General features: G+C 42.7%; 2 protein-coding genes across 7 annotated transcripts in view; both read left to right on the forward strand.

The window, feature by feature from the left end:
- Positions 1–10,556, forward strand: part of LCT (lactase) — a 113,664-nt gene extending 103,108 nt beyond the window's left edge. Inside the window, exon 14 of the mRNA XM_088651969.1 lies at positions 10,461–10,556. Within this exon, the coding sequence (XP_088508095.1) occupies positions 10,461–10,556 (96 nt within the window). The remainder of the gene's footprint in view (positions 1–10,460) is intronic.
- A 55-nt stretch (positions 10,557–10,611) lies between these two features.
- The window catches only part of ZRANB3 (zinc finger RANBP2-type containing 3), a 40,698-nt gene continuing 28,890 nt past the window's right edge, over positions 10,612–22,419 (forward strand). The window contains exons 1-3 of one of the 6 annotated variants that reach the window (XM_060279413.2): positions 10,612–10,750; positions 16,076–16,240; positions 21,618–21,636. In XM_060279413.2, coding sequence (XP_060135396.2) covers positions 16,083–16,240; positions 21,618–21,636 — 177 coding nt within the window. In that variant the 5' untranslated portion in view covers positions 10,612–10,750; positions 16,076–16,082. Of the gene's footprint in view, positions 10,786–12,547; positions 13,080–16,075; positions 16,241–21,617; positions 21,637–22,419 lie in introns of those variants that run through there. The other 5 variants (XM_035130520.3, XM_060279408.2, XM_088652042.1 and 2 more) reach the window with 5 other exon arrangements.

Consider the following 22,419-nt stretch of genomic DNA (forward strand, 5'->3'; position numbering starts at 1 on the left):
GAAATGCAACTGGCAACATATGCAAGACTCTGTACACACATCGTTAGTTACCAAGAGAGCCACTGCTGGTTAATTAGCAGTATACACATTTTAGAATAAGAAATGAACAGAAAGATGACAGGAGTCCACAGACATCATAAGCTAAAGAAGACTGCAATGCTATGCAATTATGAAGAATCCCATGGGGATTTACTGGTGAGGAAATGTAAAGCGCAGAATTTGAGACTCTTCATAGATTTATGTTGTCAGTGACAAAGCCTTCCTGAAATTCAGTGGTAAAATAATCAGAACCTTAATACTTTTCACTTAATGACAAATGTGTATGATCTCTATACAATCTTATGGTCTTTATAAAAAACTCTTTGTGGTGTTAACTGTTGAAGTTCACATAGCAAAGAATTCTACATACCAAGCATACCTTCAACTTCTTGAAAAGACTGAATGTAATTAGTTTAATTAGGAATCCTGACCACAAGTTTTTCTTGTGGGCCCAGTTCTTTATTCTAAAATTCGCTTCACTCAGTTTCAACACCAGTTAACATCAGGTACTGTATGCATTGCTAAGTAAGAAATGATTACACTTGTTTCTATGTCTTAATACATTGGGTTTCATCCAACAAAGCTGTTTCACTAACACAAGGACTTTCGCTTGGAACTTTTCCTTCCTCTCCTCGTGCCTAACCCCCTCCCCCAATCTGTTCCAAAGGATTTGGGGGAAACCCAGAACAGATTTGGGGAATGTGTAATGGGGAGAATAAGTTCTGTGACATAAGCGAAGTCCTTGCACAAATGTGACAACTGTTGGATACAACCCATATACTTCCTCCCTCCAGAGAACAACATTCAGTGACACTATATGGTATGCATCTTCAACTTTTGCTTGTCACTGTTTCTTGGTTGTTGTGTCCATACAGAGGCAAACTCAGAATTAAAATGGATTCTACATCTCCAACTCTCTCTGCATCTCCAACTCTCTCACCCAATAGGAGTTAAGAATTCCTGTGCTTTAAAGAAGCCCTGGTGCACCTCTTTGTTCCACATTTTTGCTCGTCTTTCAATGTGAACACTACAAGAGTTCAGGATTTTCACCGCAAACCACCTCCATGTATTTGGATATAACTTTCCTTTGACCAAAGAATAATTTGTTACCCAGTACTGAAAACTAAGAAAAGGAACATATAGTGTGACTACTAAACAACACTTTGATGTGGCACGAAAAGAAAGGGCCAAAAGTACCGTTATTTATTCTGCATACTTAAAAAACGCCAGGGTTCAGTTGTGATTTATCACAGAATTAAAAGTTCAGGGTGAAATTCAATGTAGCACTAAGGAGGTTTCCACTTGTGCTGACAGAACAATCTCCTCCTTCCTCCCACTGCACGCTTTCTGGGAGGTTCCCTTGACCCTCCAGAGCAGATCTGGGGAAGGCATGAGGAGTAAGGAGAGAGGGAAAGTCCCAAGTGCTAATGAGTGCTTGTGCTGGCATCCACTAGTGGGACTGGACAGTTTAATCTGGTCTGTTGCATTTAATGTCCACTATGAAGAAGCAGGTGACTGCTTTAACATGATAACTAATGTGCAACATGTGTATTGGGGGGGTCATGTGGTGGAGGAGGGACAGGTGCTGCTATCCTTGTCCTAACATTAATGCTCAGAGCACAGATGTCTGAAAATAAACCTCTACTTGTGGCCAGCTGTTCATGTATCCATGCAACTGGGACACCCATTTTACTCAGATATCCTGATCAAGTGACACACCTTCCTAAGTCCACACTCAAGTTGCAGCTGTTGAGAAGGGCTGGCCTGGAGATGAGACATAATGGTGAGCTGTGCCATGAGTGTCCTAGACTCCAATACAGTGTGAATAGGCCAATGTCTCAACAAATCTACTGTATGTTCATTTCACCACTAAATGGGCCCTTTCTAACCATGACATTTAATGAATAACACAAAGTCCAGGGTGAACAAAGACTAAAGTAATTTCAAAAGTTTACTCTAAAACTATCATTTTCCTATCAGTTTTGAGATCAAAATGGTAGCAAGATTGTGGTTCACCCTTCTTTCTCAACACTTTGCCTCCATCTGTATCCTGTAACAGTTTTTAAACAGCAAAGTAAAGTCTTTGGCCTAATAAAGAGAACAAGAGCTTATTTAGCATCCAAAGCTAAAAAGTTCTGTCCATCTACTACAAAGGCTGGGGCAAAGGAAAGAAGGCACAGAGGAGCTAGGAAGAACATCACTAATGATTCAACATTAAGACAGGGATAACTAACAGCTGTAATAACCTGCACAGAGCTATTGTGTTTGATACTGTGGGGTTTTTTTAATTGAATTTTACGTATTGTTTTAATTACTGGTGTAGGCTCCTTGTGGTGAAAGGAAGGACATTCTATAAATAAGTAAAGTAACTTACTGTGGGCAAGCAAATTAATGCAAGGAAAACTCTCCAAGATCTATGAATTCAGTGAATAAAACCACAGACTATGGAAAGTACAAGGTAGACTTCAATGGAAACTATGCTAGCACAAATTGACCTTGGGTAGACATAATATAGCCAGTGTGGTGTAGTGATTAAGAGCAGTAGACTCGTAATCTGGGGGACCGGGTTAGTGTCTCCGCTCCTCCACATGCAGCTGCTGGGTGACCTTGGGCTAGTCACACTTCTCTGAAGTCTCTCAGCCCCACCCACCTCACAGGGTGTTTGTTGTGGGGGAGGAAGGGAAAGGAGAATGCTAGCCGCTTTGAGACTCCTTTGGGTAGTGATAAAGCGGGATATCAAATCCAAACCCTTCTTCTTCTCTTCTTCTAAACATGGTTTGGTGTCTTAATCTTGATTAAGATGTCAAACGTGGGCAATATTCACAAAAAAGGCAAAACAATGCTATGGCACCACTGTTGTCCTTGAACTAGGCCAGGGGTAGGCAACCTAAGGCCCAGGGACTGGATGCAGCCCAATCGCCTTCTCAATCTGGCCGTGGACAGTCCGGGAATCAGCATGTTTTTACATGAGTAGAATGTGTGCTTTTATTTAAAATGCATCTCTGGGTTATTTGTGGGGCATAGGCATTCGTTCACCCCCCCCCCAAAAAAATAGTCTGGCTCACCACATGGTCTGAGGGACGGTGGACTGGCCCACGGCTGAAAAAGGTTGCTGACCCCTGAACTAGGCACTCTCTCCACCATTTGCATACAGTGTCTGAGTACTTCATTTCCTTATTTAATAGCAGACCATATATAACCCACCATTTCATCCAACATGACAAAACTATGGTTTGCGCAAAGCATATATTATACAGTAAGAAGTGTTGTAATCTTAGCATACGAAACTGCATTGTAATCCTGGTGTACAAAGCAATTGTGATTAACCACAGGAACAGTTTTCAGTAGTGGTATAAAAAAGGTAAGGCAAGCCATTTAGTGTTACAATAATGAAGTTCATGCTTGTAACATTAAAATATAGTGTTGCATTGCAACACAGTGTGGGGAAACTGTGTTTTAGATTGCCAATCTAGCCCCACTGCCATTGTCATTTTGCAAACAGAGGGGCAGGGAAACTGCTTTATATGTGGTTTGCTCCATGCTGATGTAATATTTACCCACACAAACCACAATTTGCAGACTGACTTGATATAGATCGTGGTATGTGATCAGAATTTCACCACAGAAAGGGAAACCTGTGACCCTCCAGACGTTTTTGACACCACAAAAGGTCCAGAGGGTGGCAACATGAGAATGGGCCTTTCCTGAAGTGGCTCCCCATTTGTAAAATATTCTCCCCAGGGACACATGTTTGGCACCCTCACTACATATCTTTAGGTGCCAGGCCAAAACTTTCCTCTGTAGCCAGGTCTTTCCCCCTCAACTATCTGGCATTTTAAAAGTGGGCAGGATGTTGTATTTCTTTTTCCTCTTGGTTTTAATGTAGTTATGTTGGGGGGGGGATTCCCCCCTGTCTGTCACTCTGTTTGGTTATAAGTCACTTTGGGTTGTCCTAGGCAAGATAAAGTGACTAACAAATTCAACTTTTGTTGTTGTTGTTGTTGTTGTTGTTGTTGTTGCTAAACAACTCTCATCAGGCAGAGACAGCCTATGGCCACAGATAAAGTCTCCAGCAATATATGTTGGGCCACAGGTTCCTCATGCCCAGTTTTACGTACTCAGATGATGTGTAATCATGCACTATATTTGCATAAGGCTACTGCAGAGGATTATGGAATTGTGGCACTATAAATTACTATGTAAATTACATACCAAAAAAATCCTATGTGTTGCTGTTCATAGGGACACAAGAAACTGTCTTGTACCAAAAAAAAAAAATTCCTTCCAGCAGCACCTTAGAGACCAACTAAGTTTGTCATTGGTATGAGCTTTCATGTGCATGCACACTTCTTCAGATACCAAGTCTTCTTGTACCAAGTTAGTGTCATAGAGTTGTAGAGTTAGAAGGGACCCCTAGAGTCATCTTGTCCAACCCTCTGCAATGCAGGAATCTCAATTAAAGCATCCATGGCAGATGGCCATTCAACTCTGCTTAAAAATCATCAACAATCTTCTAAGGGAGCCTGTTCTACTGTTGAACCGTTCTTCCTGATGTTAAGTCGGAATCTCTTTCTAACTTGAAGCCATTGGCTCAGGACCCACCCCCCAGAGCAGGAGAAAACAAGCTTGCACCATCTTCCATGTGACAGCCCTTATTTGAAGATGGCTAGCATATCACCTCTCATTAGCCATTAGATGTTAGACATTCCCTACTACCAGCAGTGCCAGGACAGCCAAAAAAGCATGTGTACATGAAAAACACCCAGTGCTTCCCCCATTCTGATCTTGGGAAGGGGCAGCACCACAACGACCAACAGCTGAGTGCAACAGCAACACCTCACCATACATGCCACAACAGCATGTGATCAAACCACGTAATGTTTCCATGTCAGGTGCACTGCTAGAGTTCAAAATGCTAAGCACTTCTTTCACATGCTTCGATACTCTGTGGCCAGAATTTGGGGAACATTACTGTGGTCTAAACCACAGAGCCTAGGGCTTGCCGATCAGAAGGTCGGCGGTTTGAAACCCCGGGATGGGGTGAGCTCCCGTTGCTCGTTCCCAGCTCCTGCCCACCTAGCAGTTCGAAAGCACGTCAAGTGCAAGTAGATATATAGGTACCACTCCGACGGGAAGGTAAACGGCGTTTCCGTGCGCTGCTCTGGTTTGCCAGAAGCGGCTTAGTCATGCTGGCCACATGACCCAGAAAAACTGCCTGCGGACAAATGCCGGCTCCCTCAGCCTATAGAGCGAGATGAGCGCCGCAACCTCAGAGTCGTCCACGAATGGACCGAACGGTCAGGGATACCTTTACCTTTACAGTTCATTGCACGTAATGTCCTCTTGGATTCCCAGAGAGAACTCTTTAAAAGCCAAACAAGACTCCAAAACAAAAGCATACAATTTCATCCAACAGAATCCTTCAGGTACAGGAAATAACTCACAATACAAAACCCACGTGTACCCTATTCACTCCTACAAGCATATCTACTACTTAGATTGGTGATCATCCATACCTTGCCATTTGGTGCTATAATGAGGAGTCCAACACACACAGTGTTAAATTGTAAGGAAGCCTACTTAATGGTGCAGGAACAAGCAATATGTTTTCTGTAATCTCAACAAAGAAAGCAGTATAGATGCCAGTTGATTTCTGGAAACCAACACATACTAAGCAAGCATTCACATTTCCTTTCACTATGGTCACCTTAAAGCAAAATTCTGAGATCGTAAGAGGTCACGTAACAGTCCACTTTTGGTAATTTCCCCCAGATCTTAAAGCAAAAATTACCAGAACATACAGCATACCCTGGGACAGCTGGCTTCCTCTTGTCCACCTAATTAAGTCAAGTAACTGAACCGAAAACCACCCCCAATGCCCCCCCCCAAGCAAGGCTCAAACAACAAATATATATTTGTACACAAAAATAAGGGTCAAAACATTTGCTTCAGGGCATGTGGCGGGCATTCTCAGCAGGGTCACATATTCAAAACAAATTCAATTTGGCAGATTTCCACCTCACCTCCCGATGTCAGGGCCTGATGAAGAGTCCAACTGCTACTCTTCCCTCACACCAGAAGCGGGATTTCCCTCCCTTTCATACCCTGACTCATCTACGGTATTTCATTTTTACAAAACCTGAAGGAAAGGGCTTGGTGCTACTGCAGGGAGAACTAGTCACAGATTGCTCATTTAAAATTACCACCTACAAGCATCATAGGATTTTGATCCATCATCTTTACTCCTCCACCTATATTCTGCAAACACAAAAGGAAAAGGAAAGGAACTCACAACAGCAAACTAAACTACATTTTCCACTGCACATTCTCCCAAATTATGACTAGTTTTATAAAACACTTGAAGCAGGCTGGATACATCACACAAATCTGTCTGCCAGGCATAATTAGAACTATGAACAAGAGAAACCCACAGGATGTACTGACCATCTTTCGCTGGCAAAATCCCACCACCCGCACCCCCCCCCCTAAGTCCTTACCATAGCTTAAAAAAAATTGCTCCCCCCCCAGCAACACAATTCAAATGTTCTACATTGATAGACATTACACAGCTCCACTTTTAAGTTAAATGTCACATGAAGAGCCTGCTAAAAGCAGACAGTGATGTAGCTCATGTCCTGTTCCATCTGGACAGCAGCTCACATGGTGCCAGACACAACCAGGAACAGGAAGAGCAACATTCCAGCAAAGGCAAAACCATACTGGCCAGCTGTTTTGCAATAATGCCACAACTGACAGAAGCCATTAAAAAAAAATTAGACCAACACACAGATGCACACAAATAAAGCCCAAGCTAAACAAATACAGCACCTTTGTGCTGTTTCTAAATCTGATGTAAACTGCTGCAGAATAACTTATTATGAACACTAAGCAATGACGGTACAATAATTCTACCCTGTTTCTCATATTTTAAGACATACCCATAAAATAAGCCATAGCAGGATTTTTAAGCATTCAAGGAATATAAGCCATACCCCGAAAATAAGACATAGTGATAGGCGCAGCAGCAATGCTGGCCGCAGCAGGAGGAGGAGGAAAAAAATAAGACATCCCTTGAAAATAAGCCATAGTGTGTGTTTTTGAGGAAAAAATAAATATAAGACATGTCTTATAATATGAGAAACACGGTATTTGAATATAATATATAGAGAGAGGAAAAATAATTGTAAAGACTGATTCGACCAAAATTCTTATAACAACCCTATAATGCCACTTACCATAGTAAATCACTCGATTTCTTTAAAAACGAAACCAGAATTGCAAAGGCACTAAAAATATACTTAACTTACTAGAATACAGACGCATTTTTGCAAGTGCTACAGAACACATTTCTATTCAAATCCAGTCCAGACAAAGTGTCAAGGTGACTACAAAAGTACTTAGTTTCAAGTAAGATAAACGTAATGCAAATGTAGAATACATTTTGTACTTGGCTAGGAAACTTCTATAACACACATGGTACAATATACCAATAATTTAAAATGGCTTATGACGCCACAAATGCTCTTATCCTATCACTGTAATATCCAAGGTGGAGAAGATATGAATGCACCTCAACGATTCTATAAAGACTCTCACACACACAATGGGAAACCTGTGTATGTTGTATTATCTATTGCGGCTCTACCTTTGTTTTTCAATGCTTCATTTTTTACTGTTAACCACCCAAGACTCTCACAAGGAATGGGGGGGGGGGTAATAATAAATTAAATAATAAATAATATTTTGACTCCTCCTGCTTTTGAGTAAAGCAATTGAGACCAAACAGCATTACTAAATACTGTTCCCTTTCTACCTCCAAAAAGATCAAAGCATTCTAAGATACATCAACAGTTAAACCAACTTGCTTTCAGTACCGGTTTTAAAGTTTTCCCTTCATCCATGGTGGCCCATACAACCTGTATGGAAGGAAGATCTCAAAATCATTTGGCTACAATCTCTAGAAGAGGAATACTGACTGCAGGCTGAAGGGGTTATTGACACCAGTCTCCTGGCAAATTTTGAATTGGAAAATTATCTGATACCATACCCAAAAGCTATCCGATTTAACATATTTAAATTTAACTGATATAAATCAAAAAGGGCAAAATGTTAATTTGTATGCATAAAATATTTCAAAGAGCCAAAATATTTGATTAGTATACAAATTCAATAAATCACAGTTAATGTTATTAAAAACAAATCCAAAACTTTATTTGGAATATTTGTAAATATTTTGTGACAACACAATAGCATGTGCTTTCCACACATGGTTTAAATTTTAAGGAGAAAAATGGAAAGCACTGAAAACCGTTAACATTATGTAAACACTTATGTCACTTTCAGGTTTCCCAAAGCAGCTCCCAAACATCATAAAACAGATTATAAATTTTAGACTGCCAAATTTGACATTTTAGATTACTCCTTAATTTTGTGAAATGGTGAATTTTCCACCTTGCATCACAACATGAGGGGGGCCCGGCAGTTCTTTGTTACCCTGAGAACAAGAAAACATTCCTTACCTTTAAAGGTATGAGTACTTAGCTATTTTAAAAATGAACAAATCATTTCAACACAAAATAGGCAAAACAATATACCCTGGATCAGTCAGCCCAACTACAATAGTGTGTACTTCACTTTTAACCACTGGTTCTCTCAATGTCTGCTCTGGGTTTTTTGGTTTTTTTAGCAGCTATCAATATGCCACAAGCTATTTGGAGAGTGAACAAGCCCCTAAGTAACCACAGAGGGAGGAAAGCATTTACATTATAATATGGGCAAGTACCAGTATGCAGTTTTAAAGTCCTTCATATGAGGCAGTTACTGTGCACTATTTGAAGCTCTGGTGACCCAGTTGCACTTACAGCCCTTGAGGATGCTAGAAATCAGTCCTCAAATGGGACTAGGGAAATTAACTCTACCTTGCACCCACAAACTCAATCCATGACACTTCGCTAAAGCTAACAGAACTTATTGCCTCCACCGCCATCAAGTCCATGGAAGTGGGTCAAAGAGCACAAACGGCGAAATATATTGTCTCCCATTGCAGTCTTCAGAATTATACGTGCACCAGCCGTTTTCTGATGTGCGTATGGGGCTCTACTAGTACAGGCCTCAGGATTACCTCATACAGCCTTTGGAGAGGACGCAAAGTTGAAAGCAAGCCATCGCTTCCTTGGGGGCAGTCTCCAAGCTTATAACCTACATATGTATCGCTCACGAGTCCAACAATATACAAAGCATCACGCTCCCTACAGACCTTGTGGCATAGTCCCTTTCACTGAAGATCTCAAGAGTACTGTCATGCCAAGTATCCCTTTGGAACAGAGAGAAATCTGCAAAGATGGCTCTATCCACGGATTGGGATGGTACCGGTAAACCCTCAAGCTTAGAACCGAAGTGACAACCACAGCTTTTAACCAGCCACTTCTTTTAACCATTTCAGGATGAATCAACACTTCACAGGGAATGAAGAGGGTTAGCCACTGCAGGTCCCAAGCGAGTGTTTGTTTTTTTCTCTCTCTCTGAGTGTGTGTGTGTGAATGAATATGAATATCAGTTTATCTGCATCCATTCCTGGACCAGCTTCCCTTTTTGACAGATACTGGGAAGACGTGTATCCTAGGAGGGAACCCGGGGGGGGGGGCAGCGGCAGGGATTTCTCCCACGCCAGGCCCTCAGGTTATAATAATGCCTGCCTTTGGGAATAATATAAAAGAGTTGCCATCCGGGCAGGAAGAGACTGGTCATGACATTATTTTGAAGCCATCGTGTTTCCTCGCCCGAAGCAGGGAGGCCCTTCCACCGAATGCAAAGCCTAGGGGCTTGGTAGACCCCACTGCATCCACCCACCAACTTCCCCTCTCAACCCCACACTGTCCCTGCCGGGGGGGGGAAGGGAGGTCACTCCCCCCCCCGACCCACTGCAAGGCCCGGGGGCGTAACTGCACCAATTGCATCCACGAGGCTGGCGCGCACTTCCGACCAATGCAGGCCGGTCAGGGCGCGGGGGGGGGAGGCAGGGGGGGAAGAAGAGGGAGGGAGGGAGGTTGGCGTTGTGGTGGCGGAGGCGCTGCAAAAGGGCAAGACCAACCTCCCCGTCGCCGGGGACGGCCGCTCTCAGGGTTCCAAGCCTTTCTGCAGAGCGCGGAGGGGGCGGAAAAGCGGGAGGGGGAAGAGGTATTTATAATGGAACTGGGGCGGGGGGTGAGGGAGGGAGGGGGCGAACTTACCGCAATGGCGCGAGCCTTGACGAACGGGCGGAGAGGAGGAGGAGGAAGGGGATGAAGGCGACGGCAAGGCCGGCTCGCGAAGGGGGCTTCACACACGAGGGGGAATTAACCCCATCACCAGCCCCCAACAGCGACTCCGGCTCCTCCTGCTGCTGCCGCGGGTGCCATAGAGAACCGCCCTCTACGGGTCCCGCCGGCCAATCGCGACGCCACATGCTGCTGACTGCTGCCCCGCCCAACCACTCAGCGCCTGGAGCACGCCTCCTCAGCCCCCGAGCTCTACGCTGAGTGGACCAGAATTCTGCCCACGCAGGAAAAAACGCCCCGGTGAAGCGAATGCTAGCCAATGGGAGGCCGCGCCTTTAAAGCCGAGAGACGACCGGAAGCCGGCCAATTGGAGATCGGAGTGCGGTTTAGAAGACCGGCAATACGGAAGCCCCACCCTCTGAGGTGCCTGTGACCAGTGGCGTTGCCGCTTTGAGGTGACTGACGGCCCCGAGCGCTACGGTAGTTATAGGTAGGCTTTACGGTCTGTTCCGAAATGGCACCTGGCCTTAGTTCCCCTCTGTGGTGGCGTCTTGGACAGCCGGGGCAAGTCCGCTGGTTCAAACAGTAATTAATATTACGGAGGTTGATGGACCACAAATCCCAAGAAACGCTTCCAAATCGCCTTAGCTTCAATGAACGGGTCCGTGAAGCGAGGCATTCTGGGACTTGTAGTACTTGGTGCAGAAGCTTTGCTTAGATGAGCTTTCTGTTCCCAAGGCGCCTCCTGACAGTCTGTTGCCTTAAAATCGAAAGGTCTCCTCCTTACAGCCCTATATTTGTGGCCTTATATTTGTACCACTCACATCATTACGTCCTCCACCCTAAGTTCTTCTGTCGCCGCGGTTAGCAGGCTCCTCCTCCAGTCACTGCATTGAGTCCTTAGGTAAAAGCAGCCTACGCATTTCCCGCCTGCCTCTATGGCGCGTTTGCCTGCCTGCCAAAAATCTCAGCGGCACTTTGCAACCTGCTTGCATTCTATATTTCATTGCTGCGATCTTACTGAATTCAGTGGGTCTTGTTACTCAGTAGGCACAGGATAGCCATGCCTGTCTTAGCAACCCGAAAAAGCTACACCGGCTCGCTCTCCTCACCCCACCCCAAACAACCCTGTCCCCTATCGCTGTTCTAGGTTCTTGTCTTCCGATGCATATCGTGTTTTTTAAACTGCTCTTTATTAAATCTTACTAGCACATGTGTTGGCATGTTACAGCAAAAAAGTAAAAGGAATGCCCTGTACAAAACCTTATTATTAGCCCACGAAAGCTTATGCTTCAGATAGATCTGTTGTTGTTCTTCAAGGTGCCAAAAAAAAGTTTGCTGGGTGTGTGCTTTTTTTCCTAAATTATTTTTTCCAAGAAAATGTGTTTTATCTACTTCATTCTGCTGAAATCAACCTGACGTTTTCACAGCGTTTCACATCATGCATCCAGTCATTCTTACTCCCAGCGGATCTCCTTCGTTACAAACTCAAGATAGACGTCGAAGCTCCCACAAATATCCATCGCTTTTTGCAGGGCACCTGTTACGACCCGGAAGCTTTTATTATTGCTCGCAACAACCGCTAATCGCCCCTTGTAACCCCGAGTTTGTACTTGAAAGGGTGGCCAAACGTGCTTTACATTTTTCGCCATGACCTTTTAAAAGGCGTCCTTAGATTGTCATGCAGTTCTAATAGGGGAATAACTATTTTAAGGCGCGACTGCACATTCTTTTTTATGCTGCATACGCAGAAGTACAAAACCAAGTTCAATGGGGCTTCATCCCAGCCTAAAAGCTCCTCCCTTCATAACCCACCACCTTTCCCATCTATTCAGTCTAGTCTGCAGCTTCCTATACCCGCCCTTACACATGAACTTGTAAATCAGCCGCCCAAATTGTTTGTGATCTTCCATCGCTTCTCCTTGTTCCATGGGGCTTACACTGAAAAACGGTGCATTGATATTTGTGCTCATTGCTGTCCTGGAAGAGGGGAAAGGAGGCTTGTTTGTATTCCCATCGTTTGGCCATAATGGGGCTAGGGTGTGCGAATGAACACAAATGCAGGAGAGGCCCGCCATTTTAATCTTTTTTTAGAAAAAGAAAAAAATCCATGCGGACCATAGCTGCCAAGTTTTCCCTTTTCTCGCGAGGAAGCCTATTCAGCATAAGGGAATTTCCCTTAAAAAAGGGAGAACTTGGCAGCTATGATGCGGACAGGCACTTGCTCACGAAGTACTGTATCTCTGAGTCTACCGCGCTCTTGGTTTGAGGTCATTTCCTCTGCTTTTGAGCGCGAAAAAGTTGTTTGGCTGCTGCAGGAGGAGGAGGAGGAGGAGTTGCTGCTGTTACGATTGCTGCACGGATGAAAGACCGTGTCTCGGTGAGGAAGGCGCTTCGACGAGGTCTAGGAAGTGGAATAGTAATTTATAAGCAAGTTTCGTGTAGTTGGGGCAGTGCAGTTTTCTTTAAACTGGTGAGAGCTATTGACTAGGAGGCCGTCAAAAACGTGGGAGTAAAATACAGTACTGCGTAGTTAGTTCTGCTTGCACCCGAGACTGATTACTGTACTTGATGCAACGTAAACGATCTTTTGACGCGTCTGAATGGCATTCCTGAACTAGACTGAGGTGGTTTGAAGGGTGGCAGAAAGGCAGATATATCCACAGACACCCCTTCAATTCACTTTAGGACAGAGGTACTAGGTAAGGTGAAATGTGGAGGGTATTCGTATGTATATCTGTTCCAGAAGAAAACCCCATTTAGTTCCGTGGAAATTAACCCCAGGTAAGTGAACATTGGATTATGTAGTCTCAATTAGTTTAGGGGCTGTGCAAAAATGTCTTGGGTTGCCATAAAGGCCATAGGTATGAAGAAGCGCTACCTAAATTTATTCTCTGTCTTTTCCTTTTGCAATCCCAGTGCATGTTTGGATTAGAGCTGGAGACACTACCGAATTACCGCTGGCTTCCTTATTTCCACAGAGAGCAGTTCTGCTTGAGATTTTTGCACCAAGCAGTAACCCAGCCCCATTAAAGATGGAGTCTTTTGCATACTTACCATAACAAAAGTGGGGCTTACTGTACTTTCAAGTAATCATATACTGTATATTTTTGTGCTGCCTATCCATGTAATGCCTCATTCATTCAGTTTTGAGGCTGCTATAAAATGCAGCTTTATCATCTCAGCAACATCCTTTTATCCCCCCCCCCCCAATTCCTGGGTTTGCTTTGCTTAATCAGAAGAGGAGTTTTAGTGGGCTTACTACTTTGTGTCCCAATAAAGGTGGTGTTACTTATCGTATTTACATCCTGCTTTTCCTCAAATAAGGTCCAGGTGGTATATGCTTACCTGGCCTCTCCATCCACATTTTATACTCAGAAAACTGAAGTAGATTAGACTTGTGGTCTCCAGCAAAGATTAGTGCCCATGGTCACTATTGAAATTTACCTAATATCTCAGCAACTAACTACCGTGTTTCTCATATTATAAGACATGTCTTATATTTATTTTTTCCTCAAAAAAACACACTATGGCTTATTTTCAAGGGATGTCTTATTTTTTTCCTCCTCCTCCTGCCGCGGCCGGCATTGCTGCTGCGCCTATCACTATGTCTTATTTTCGGGGTATGGCTTATATTCCTTGAATGCTTAAAATCCTGCTATGGCTTATTTTATGGGTATGTCTTAAAATATGAGAAACAGGGTAGAATTATTGTACCGTCATTGCTTAGTGTTCATAATAAGTTATTCTGCAGCAGTTTACATCAGATTTAGAAACAGCACAAAGGTGCTGTATTTGTTTAGCTTGGGCTTTATTTGTGTGCATCTGTGTGTTGGTCTAATTTTTTTTTAATGGCTTCTGTCAGTTGTGGCATTATTGCAAAACAGCTGGCCAGTATGGTTTTGCCTTTGCTGGAATATTTGCAAAGGTACATTGCAAATACTTCTCGCACATCTACTACTCTTCCCAATGCTTCCTTTTAATGATAGAAATGCCCATTTGACTGCAAAGACTCCAGTCTGGAACCCTGGAAAGCTGCTATTAGTCATTTTTGACAGTACTGAGCTAGATGAAGCGATAATCTAACTTTGTATAAGACAGCTTTTTCTGTTCCTAAGATTTCTAGAGTCATGGGTATAGCCGGGATGTGGGGGGGGGATCTGCCCCCCTAAATCAAGCAAATCAATAAACTGACCAATTGCATAACAAATGACTCAGTTCTGCCCCCCTAACATAAAACCTGCTGCCCCCCCCCAAAAAAAAATCCTGGCTATGCTCATGTCTAGAGCTGAATCTGTAAAATGAACTCAGCAGGAAATTCAGATCCTGTCACAGACCATGTGATGTTACAAGCGCAGGTGGCAATGTGAACCTCTTGGGCTTGCTGTTTGGAAGGTCTGCGGTTTGAACCCATGCAACGGGGTGAGCTGTGGTTACTCTGTTCCAGCTTCTGCCAACCTAGCTGTTCAAAAGCATAGCAGTGCAAGTAGATAAATAGGTATCACTGAGGCAGGAAGGTAAACGGCGTTTCTGTGCACTCTGGCTTCCATCATAGTGTCCCATTGTTCCAGAAGCGGTTTAGTCATGCTGGCCACAGCACTTGGAAAGGTGTCTGTGGACAAATGCCGACTCCCTCGGCCTAAAAAGCAAGGTGAGCACCACATCCCATAGTCGCCTTTGACTGGACTTAACTGTCAAGGGGTCCTTTATCCTACTTTTTCCTTTACCAACCCAATATAGCATTTCTGTGCACAGTGAGCATTCATTGTTATATTGGAAGTGAAGCAATATTGCTACCTGTCCTGAGGTTTTTTTTCCTAAAGATTCTAGTGCCTAGGGTGTCACTTCATCCCATCAATGCAGATATTCATTAGGATGCAGCACAATTGCATGTAAGAAGCTTTATTATTATAGGCGATGATCCAGGCTAAAGTCAATGATCCAGGCTACAGTTTGTAGTTGTACTTCAGTTGTGATTCTGGTTCTTTTGTGCTACTTCCAGTGCCCTGTAACAGCTAAGACAATAATGCCCAGTCTTCTTTAACCAAAATTATACCCCACTAGATTGTAGTAAAACCTGTGTGTGACAGGATTGCTGTTGTACAGTGAGAGTGGGGATTAATACCCATCCAAAATGGCTATTGATGGAGTGTGACTTCTTTAACTTTGCATGATTTGGTTTTTTCCTGGCCCTGTTTTTTCCTAATCAGCCTTTGCTGAGGGCAGGTAGTCACTGCATTAGGTGAGGCTGGAACACTCAGTTACTACAGGTGCAAAGTACCTGCTTTCCTGTAGAGAAGGCGGCCTGTCGCTTTTCTACTTTGTGTTCTAGGCTTGCCTCCTTCCAGTCATTGAGCGATACAGAAAGAGGGTAGAGGAGTAGGCTCTTCTGAGGATAAAAACCACTTTAGCCTAAGTTAAAATAACATAATCATTCCAGTGTCGTTAAAAATATATATATTATTGAGCTGTACTCAGTGAAGCACTTGTGCAGTGATGCCTCAAAAGGGGAATTTTACCTACTGTGGTCTCTGAAGTTTCATTAACAAAGTACTCCAGTGATCAATTTAACATGCTTATTTGTACAAATAAACCCAGGTACACATTTATCAATGTTTTGATAAAACAGCTTATAAACCAGAGTCCTTGAACTGCAACCATATCCATTTTGATACTATTTATGAAGTCAACGTTGTGTTCAAATATGACCTATATTGATAAGTACTGGAGGCTACTGAGTGTGGCATTTTGAAATCGGTTCTCTTCTTATTTTTTGTCAGGCGGAACATGGCAACGGTCATCCAAGAGACTTGTACACGTCAAACTTCCGATGGTTCAACTTCCGATGACAATAAAAGACTGTCTTACCTACCTGAAAACTTAAAAGACAAACTGCTTTCATTTCAGAAGAAAGGAATTTTGTTTGCATTGGAAAGAGGTGGCAGGTAAAACTATCTTAAACATGGAACTGTCAAACCATTTTAGGAGTGGAGAAACTAACCTATGTAGTTGCAATGGCTCCAATATATTTTCTGAATGTTATACTGAATTTTTAGACCTGAATCATTAAGTAGTTGAAGCTAAACCCCAAAGCTTATGGTATTCTTCAAGTATTTAGAATAGGAATTACTTGTGCATGTAGGGGAGGAAAAAGAATCGGGAGGTGCAGGGAATTAGGACAACACAAATCTTTATGACTGGGTGCTAATAGCATTTATAAGCAAATGTAAAATGAATTTTTTATCCCTAGGATGAAGAGTAGAAAAAGGTAGCATAATGACTATTCAATACAATCATCAATGTAGTTAAATTGCTTTGTACATGTTACAGACCACCCTTGAACATAGCCACCTGGAATGTCAGAGAGAAGCTACCCCTTGGCCTCTTCCCCAAATGCACTTGTCTTCTGTTAAAGGGTTTTCCGGCATGCACCCACCCCTACACACATGCTTGCAGCTTGAAATGTACTGTCTAGGAAATGTTTGGCCACTTGATTCTCAGTTGGCTAGCATTCCCCACGCCCCGCTATAAGTTAATTCGCTTTTCACTGGTTAACATGTAAGGGTTAGTGTTTTGTTTAGAATCGGCTTGAGCTGGACTACAACTCCCATCATCCCTGACCACTGGTCCTCCTAGCTAGGGGTGGTGGGAGTTGTAGTCCAACAACATCTGAGGACCCTAGGTTGAGAAAGGCTGCTCTAAAGGCTCAATAGTCTTTTTTACCATTCAACACTTTTGCCTCCTGATGGAAGTCTGACACAGCCTTTTTGTGAATGGAAAAGTACTTCACATAATTGTCAACGTGATGCCACTCATCGGGACCATTTTAACTTAACATTCCATGCACAAGTCATCTGAGGCTCTGTTTTTGGAGAAGTACCCTAATTCTTGCAAGACAAGTCATCTTTGTTACAGATACAGGACCGCACAGTTGTGTTTAATGATATACACATTTTTTTAAAATGCACCAGGCTCACATTCCTTAAATAACCCATATATGAGAGTGATGTTAATGCTAAAGTCTTAGCTTGTGAGTAGGATGCAAATTATATGCTAGAGTGTTACATAAAACTGATTCACATGAGTGGGTGAAAATCTGGAACTCCAAATTGAGGGGAAATAGCACTCTTCCTTGATACAGTCTGTTCTGTTAGGAAGTGTGAGTCCTGTTCGTAAAAGGAAGCAGGGGACTCTTTGGTACTAAAGTCAGTTTGTTTTTGTTATGTATCCATTTGTTTTTTGAAAACATAAGAGCCTGCTGGATCAGACCAGTTGCCGGTGTAGTCTAGCATCCTGTTCTCACAGTTGCCAACCACAAGCCTATGGGAAGCCCACGAGCAGGACTAGAGTGCAGCAACGCTTCCTCCCCCTGTGGTTTCCAGCAACTGATATTCAGAAGTATAGTGAAGCTAGAACATAGGCATTAGAGTTATTAGCTGTTGATACCTTTATCCTCTGTGGATGTATCTAATCCTCTTTCAAAGCCATTCACTGCCTTAAAGGTAAAGGGACCCCTGACCATTAGGTCCAGTCGTGACCGACTCTGGGGTTGCGCGCTCATCTTGCATTATTGGCCGAGGGAGCCAGCGTATAGCTTCCAGGTCATGTGGCCGCATGACAAAGCCGCTTCTGGCAAACCAGAGCAGCACATGGAAACGCCGTTTACCTTCCTGCTGTAGCAGTTCCTATTTATCTACTTGCACTTTGACATGCTTTCAAACTGCTAGGTTGGCAGGAGCTGGGACCAAGCAACGGGAGCTCATCCCGTCACAGGGATTCGAACCGCCGACCTTCTGATCAGCAAGCCCTAGGCTCAGTGGTTTAACCACAGTGCCACCTGGGTCCCTTTTATTCACTGCCTTACGTGTGAGCAAATTCCATAGTTTAATTATGCACTGCGTGAAGATTTACTTTCTTTTGCCTGTCCTGAATCTTCCAGCATTCAGCTGCATCGGATGTCCATGAGTTCTTGTGTTATAGAGAGGGAGAAAAACTATTCTCTGCCCTCTTTCTCCATACGATGCATGATTTCATGTTACCTCTTACGTTTTCCCTAAACCAAAAAGCCCCAAATCTTGTAACCTTTCCTTCATAGGGCAGGTGCTTCATCCCCTTTATCATTTTGGTTGCCCTTTTTTTTCCTTAATCCTTTTCAACCCTACAATACTCTTTTTGAGATGAGGCAACCCAAACTGTCCACTGTCCCAACTGCAAGTTTGTTATAATGGCATTATATCAGCAGTTTTATTTTCACTTCTTTTCCTAATGATCCCCTACCATGGGATTTGCATTTTTCACAGCTTCCAGTCACTGGGTTGACATCTTTATCAAGCTGTCCACTTCAACCCCAAAGTCTCTTTCCTGGGCAGCCGTGCATTTGTGAAAATAAGATTCTGCCAACCCCATTATGCACACTTAACTCTAGAATCTATCCAGTGCCTTGCCTGTCACTGCTCAGCTTTGTGACCAAGTGGAGTCATGAACCAGGGTTTCCCCTTGAAAGTCTCAACGCCCAAACTTTCTAACTACGCTTCCTGTGTTTCCTTTGACTCATTGCAATGCTGATAGTTTCAGTGCCACAGATGAGTATATCTGTCATATTGTAGGTGCACTTTCAATCTATTTCTGGACTATGCTTTAATGCAACTTTAAAGCAACTTTCACCTTCTCCAAGAAGATGTTTGTGTCTGCCTTTGGTCTTATTTTACAGCTGCTTATATTATTTGTTTCAAAGCGCCTAAATCGTCTAAGGCACTACTGTATATATAAAGCAAACGAAAATGCCCTAGCCTGCCTTTAGGCTTGCATTTTAAGCAAGATGAGAGGTGGAAGGAAAGTGGTGGTAAATAGTTTAAATTATACTGAATAAATATTAAAATTAAATGACTTTTTAAAAAGAAATTCACAGCAATGTTACGCAGCATTATTCCCTTTATTTTATTTCTCAAAGCATAGTAGTAGTAATATTCCTATCCTGCCCATTCACTATGAAACCCTGTGGGGTGGGGAACCTATGGTTCTCCAGATGTTGCTGGACTCAAATTCCCATTGGCCACAGCCAGTATAACCAATGATCAGGGGAGATGGGAATTGCAGTCCAGTGACATATGGAGGGCCAAACTTCCTCATCCTTGGGTTAGGTTGAGCTCAAATCATTTTGTGAGCTTCAAGACTGAGTGGGGATTTATAACCTTTCTATTTTAGATAGCTTACTGTAAGCTAAAATAACATATATTATTTTACTGTGGGATGGGGAACAATTGCTTTCCCTGCCTTTACCTTGGAGTTAAAAAAGGACAAGTATCTAATTGACTGCTTTTAGGTTACAAGAGGCATTCGTGTATTTTTACACTTATTGGTGGAATCAACTTGGGATAAGGATAGCATCTATGGTGTTTTATTTTTATTACTTAGTCTCCAGGTAAACTATTGGCCATGGTGTTCTCTTAGCAGTTGCATTCAAGAGGGGAAGAATCTAGGACATGGAGTATTATTCTTACTCTCTTTATGACATATTTTGTCCTTGTGAGCTGAGTTTAGAGCCTGAAATGAAATGGAATGCCTTGTCCCCCTCAAATTAGCGTTCTTGGATATAACTGTCATATAGCTGTCGTGAGCAGATGGTATGTGAATGATCTAGTCTCAATTGGGTAACTACCAGTTAAAAGGAAATGACTAATTGAACTTCAAAGAACAAGTTGTCCTGCTCACTGCAGTCAAAATATGTGACAGAAATGAGATTTGTGCCTCAATTTTTTTATCTGAAGATTGCTTCAGAAGCACATAACCTTTCTGTTGGCGTAGGCAGCGTGCTCTAATTTCATTAACTCAGGAAGCAGTGAGGAAAAGCATATAACTAACAGGGCTTGGGGTGTGGGACTCTGGGTTTTCTTATTAGGATAAGGAATGTGATTTTGAATTACTGTATCTTAACCATAAGGAGATTTCTTTTTGTGGCCTACGTAATCGCTTCATTCTGCCCACAGTGGCAGATGGAATAGTTAAGCAGACATGATACTATCAATTATGTGATAATTAGATGTTTCTCTATAAAGAATGTGGTAGTCTTCTTTTTAGATGTAACTATCATGGCATGGGGACACCAGCTTTTTAAAAGCAGTTTCTAATGGGCTAAAAATGTTATTGAAGTTATAAGCAGATCTACCTCCCTGCTGGTTTCCTGGAGCCTGACCGAAACCTCAGTGTTTAGGTTCTTTGTAAAGGTAAAGGTACCTCTGACTGTTAGGTCCAGTCGTGGACGACTCTGGGGTTGCGCTGCTCATCTTACTCTGTAGGCCGAGGGAGCCGGCATTTGTCCACAGACAACTTCTGGGTCATGTGGCCAGCTTGACTTAGCCGCTTCTGGCGAACCAGAGCAGCGCACGGAAACGCCTTTTACCTTATCGCCGGAGCGGTACCTATTTATCTACTTGCACTTTGATGTGCTTTCGAACTGCTAGGTGGGCAGGAGCTGGGCCCAAACAACGGGAGCTCACCCCGTCGCGGGGATTTGAACCGCTGAAATTCTGATCGGCAAGCCCTAGGCTCTGGTTTAGACCACAGCACCACCCGCATCCCATAGGTTCTTTTTAGAAACCCCTAAAGAGGTGTGGGTGGGTGTTTGGAAGCTGTGATTATTTTTTATTACATTGCTGCTGGTTTTCTATGCTTTACATTGTTGTAAGCCATGTTGACTATTTTTTACAAAAAGATGGGATGTAAATGTTTCAGTTTATTACTTTATTAACAACATTTATTAACAACAATAGCAATGCTCTCTGGGGACCTTAAAGTACCGGGGGGAATTAAAATATCTCAACCAGCAACAAATAAATAAAACTGCAGATTTAAACAGAATGTAATAGATTTTAAATAATAAGAGATTTCAAAAGGTCACAGACACCACAAAGAAGCAGCTGGGCAAGCCATGTTCAAATATATAAAATGTAGTTGTGTATATAATATGTAGTTGTGAGTTCTTTTAAAAGTTGAACCAAGAGCTTAGAGGACATGTTTAGTGGAACTTTCTGCCTTCATTTTCCCCAACAGGCCCCCTTGCCATATCGGAAAACGCCAGGTGGTTTTCCCTGCAGCATAGTTATGGCTGGGACCTATTTGCTGTTCAAGAGTTTAAAGCCCATGGAATTACTTGCATTATTTAGATCCTGGTCAATATTAGCATTAAACAGTGTTGAAAAGAAATTGTTAGGAGTTTTATATCTTGGAAAACAACCATGTGTTAGCAAACTGTGTAGAATGCATGCTTTGTTTGGTTAAAGTTCTGGGTTACCTTCTAATTTTTATTTTCATTTTCACCTCTAGGTGTATGATTGCAGATGAGGTAAGTGGCTCTTTAGCCATTTAATCTATTCTGTAACTCCTTACTTTGGATCAAACTGGTGCGCAACTGTGCATATATTTTATCTATAACCTATTTAGATATTTGTGAACCTCTTTGAAATGATTCATGGGGAGCAATTCGTAAATAATAAAATGATGTGTGTGTAAAAGATTAATTAAAAGGATAATTTCCCAACACAAATACTTGGTGCAAATGTAAGCTTGAAAGTAGTGACAATCAAAATGGGACTTACTAATCAACTTACTGAAAATGTGCAACAACGAAGTCTACCTCAAGTAATATGTTTTCATAGACTGAAGTGCCTCTCAGTTTTTCTAAGAGGTGAATTTGATATTCAGTGAATATTTTTCAGCAAGTTAGATATAGAAAAGTGTGGCTAAACACTGCTTACACAATATGACCTGTTCACCGCTCTCTCCAGCCTCTTGCCCCCACCACCAGTCCTTGGGAAACTGCCTGTAACAGCAAGGAATGGAGTGTGAGGGCATCAGCTATAATGGGAGAGGAGAACTGGGCAGCCATGCACAAACCTAAGTGCCCTCCCATTACACAAGGGAACTCTGAATCTTAGCCTATGCCATGCTATCTAAATAGCCATAATGCTATTATCATTCTTCTTTATCATTCTTCAAAGTGTGTATGTGTGAAAGAAAGATTTCTTGGTAAGTAACTTTAGAACTGAGTTGGGACAAACAATAACCTTATCTCCTGATTTTAATTACCGGTGTTTGTTGTTAGTTCAAGGTAACTGCCCCTTTAATT

Source organism: Zootoca vivipara, chromosome 1, assembly GCF_965207765.1.
Source record: "Zootoca vivipara chromosome 1, rZooViv2.hap1.1, whole genome shotgun sequence".
NCBI lineage: Eukaryota > Metazoa > Chordata > Lepidosauria > Squamata > Lacertidae > Zootoca > Zootoca vivipara.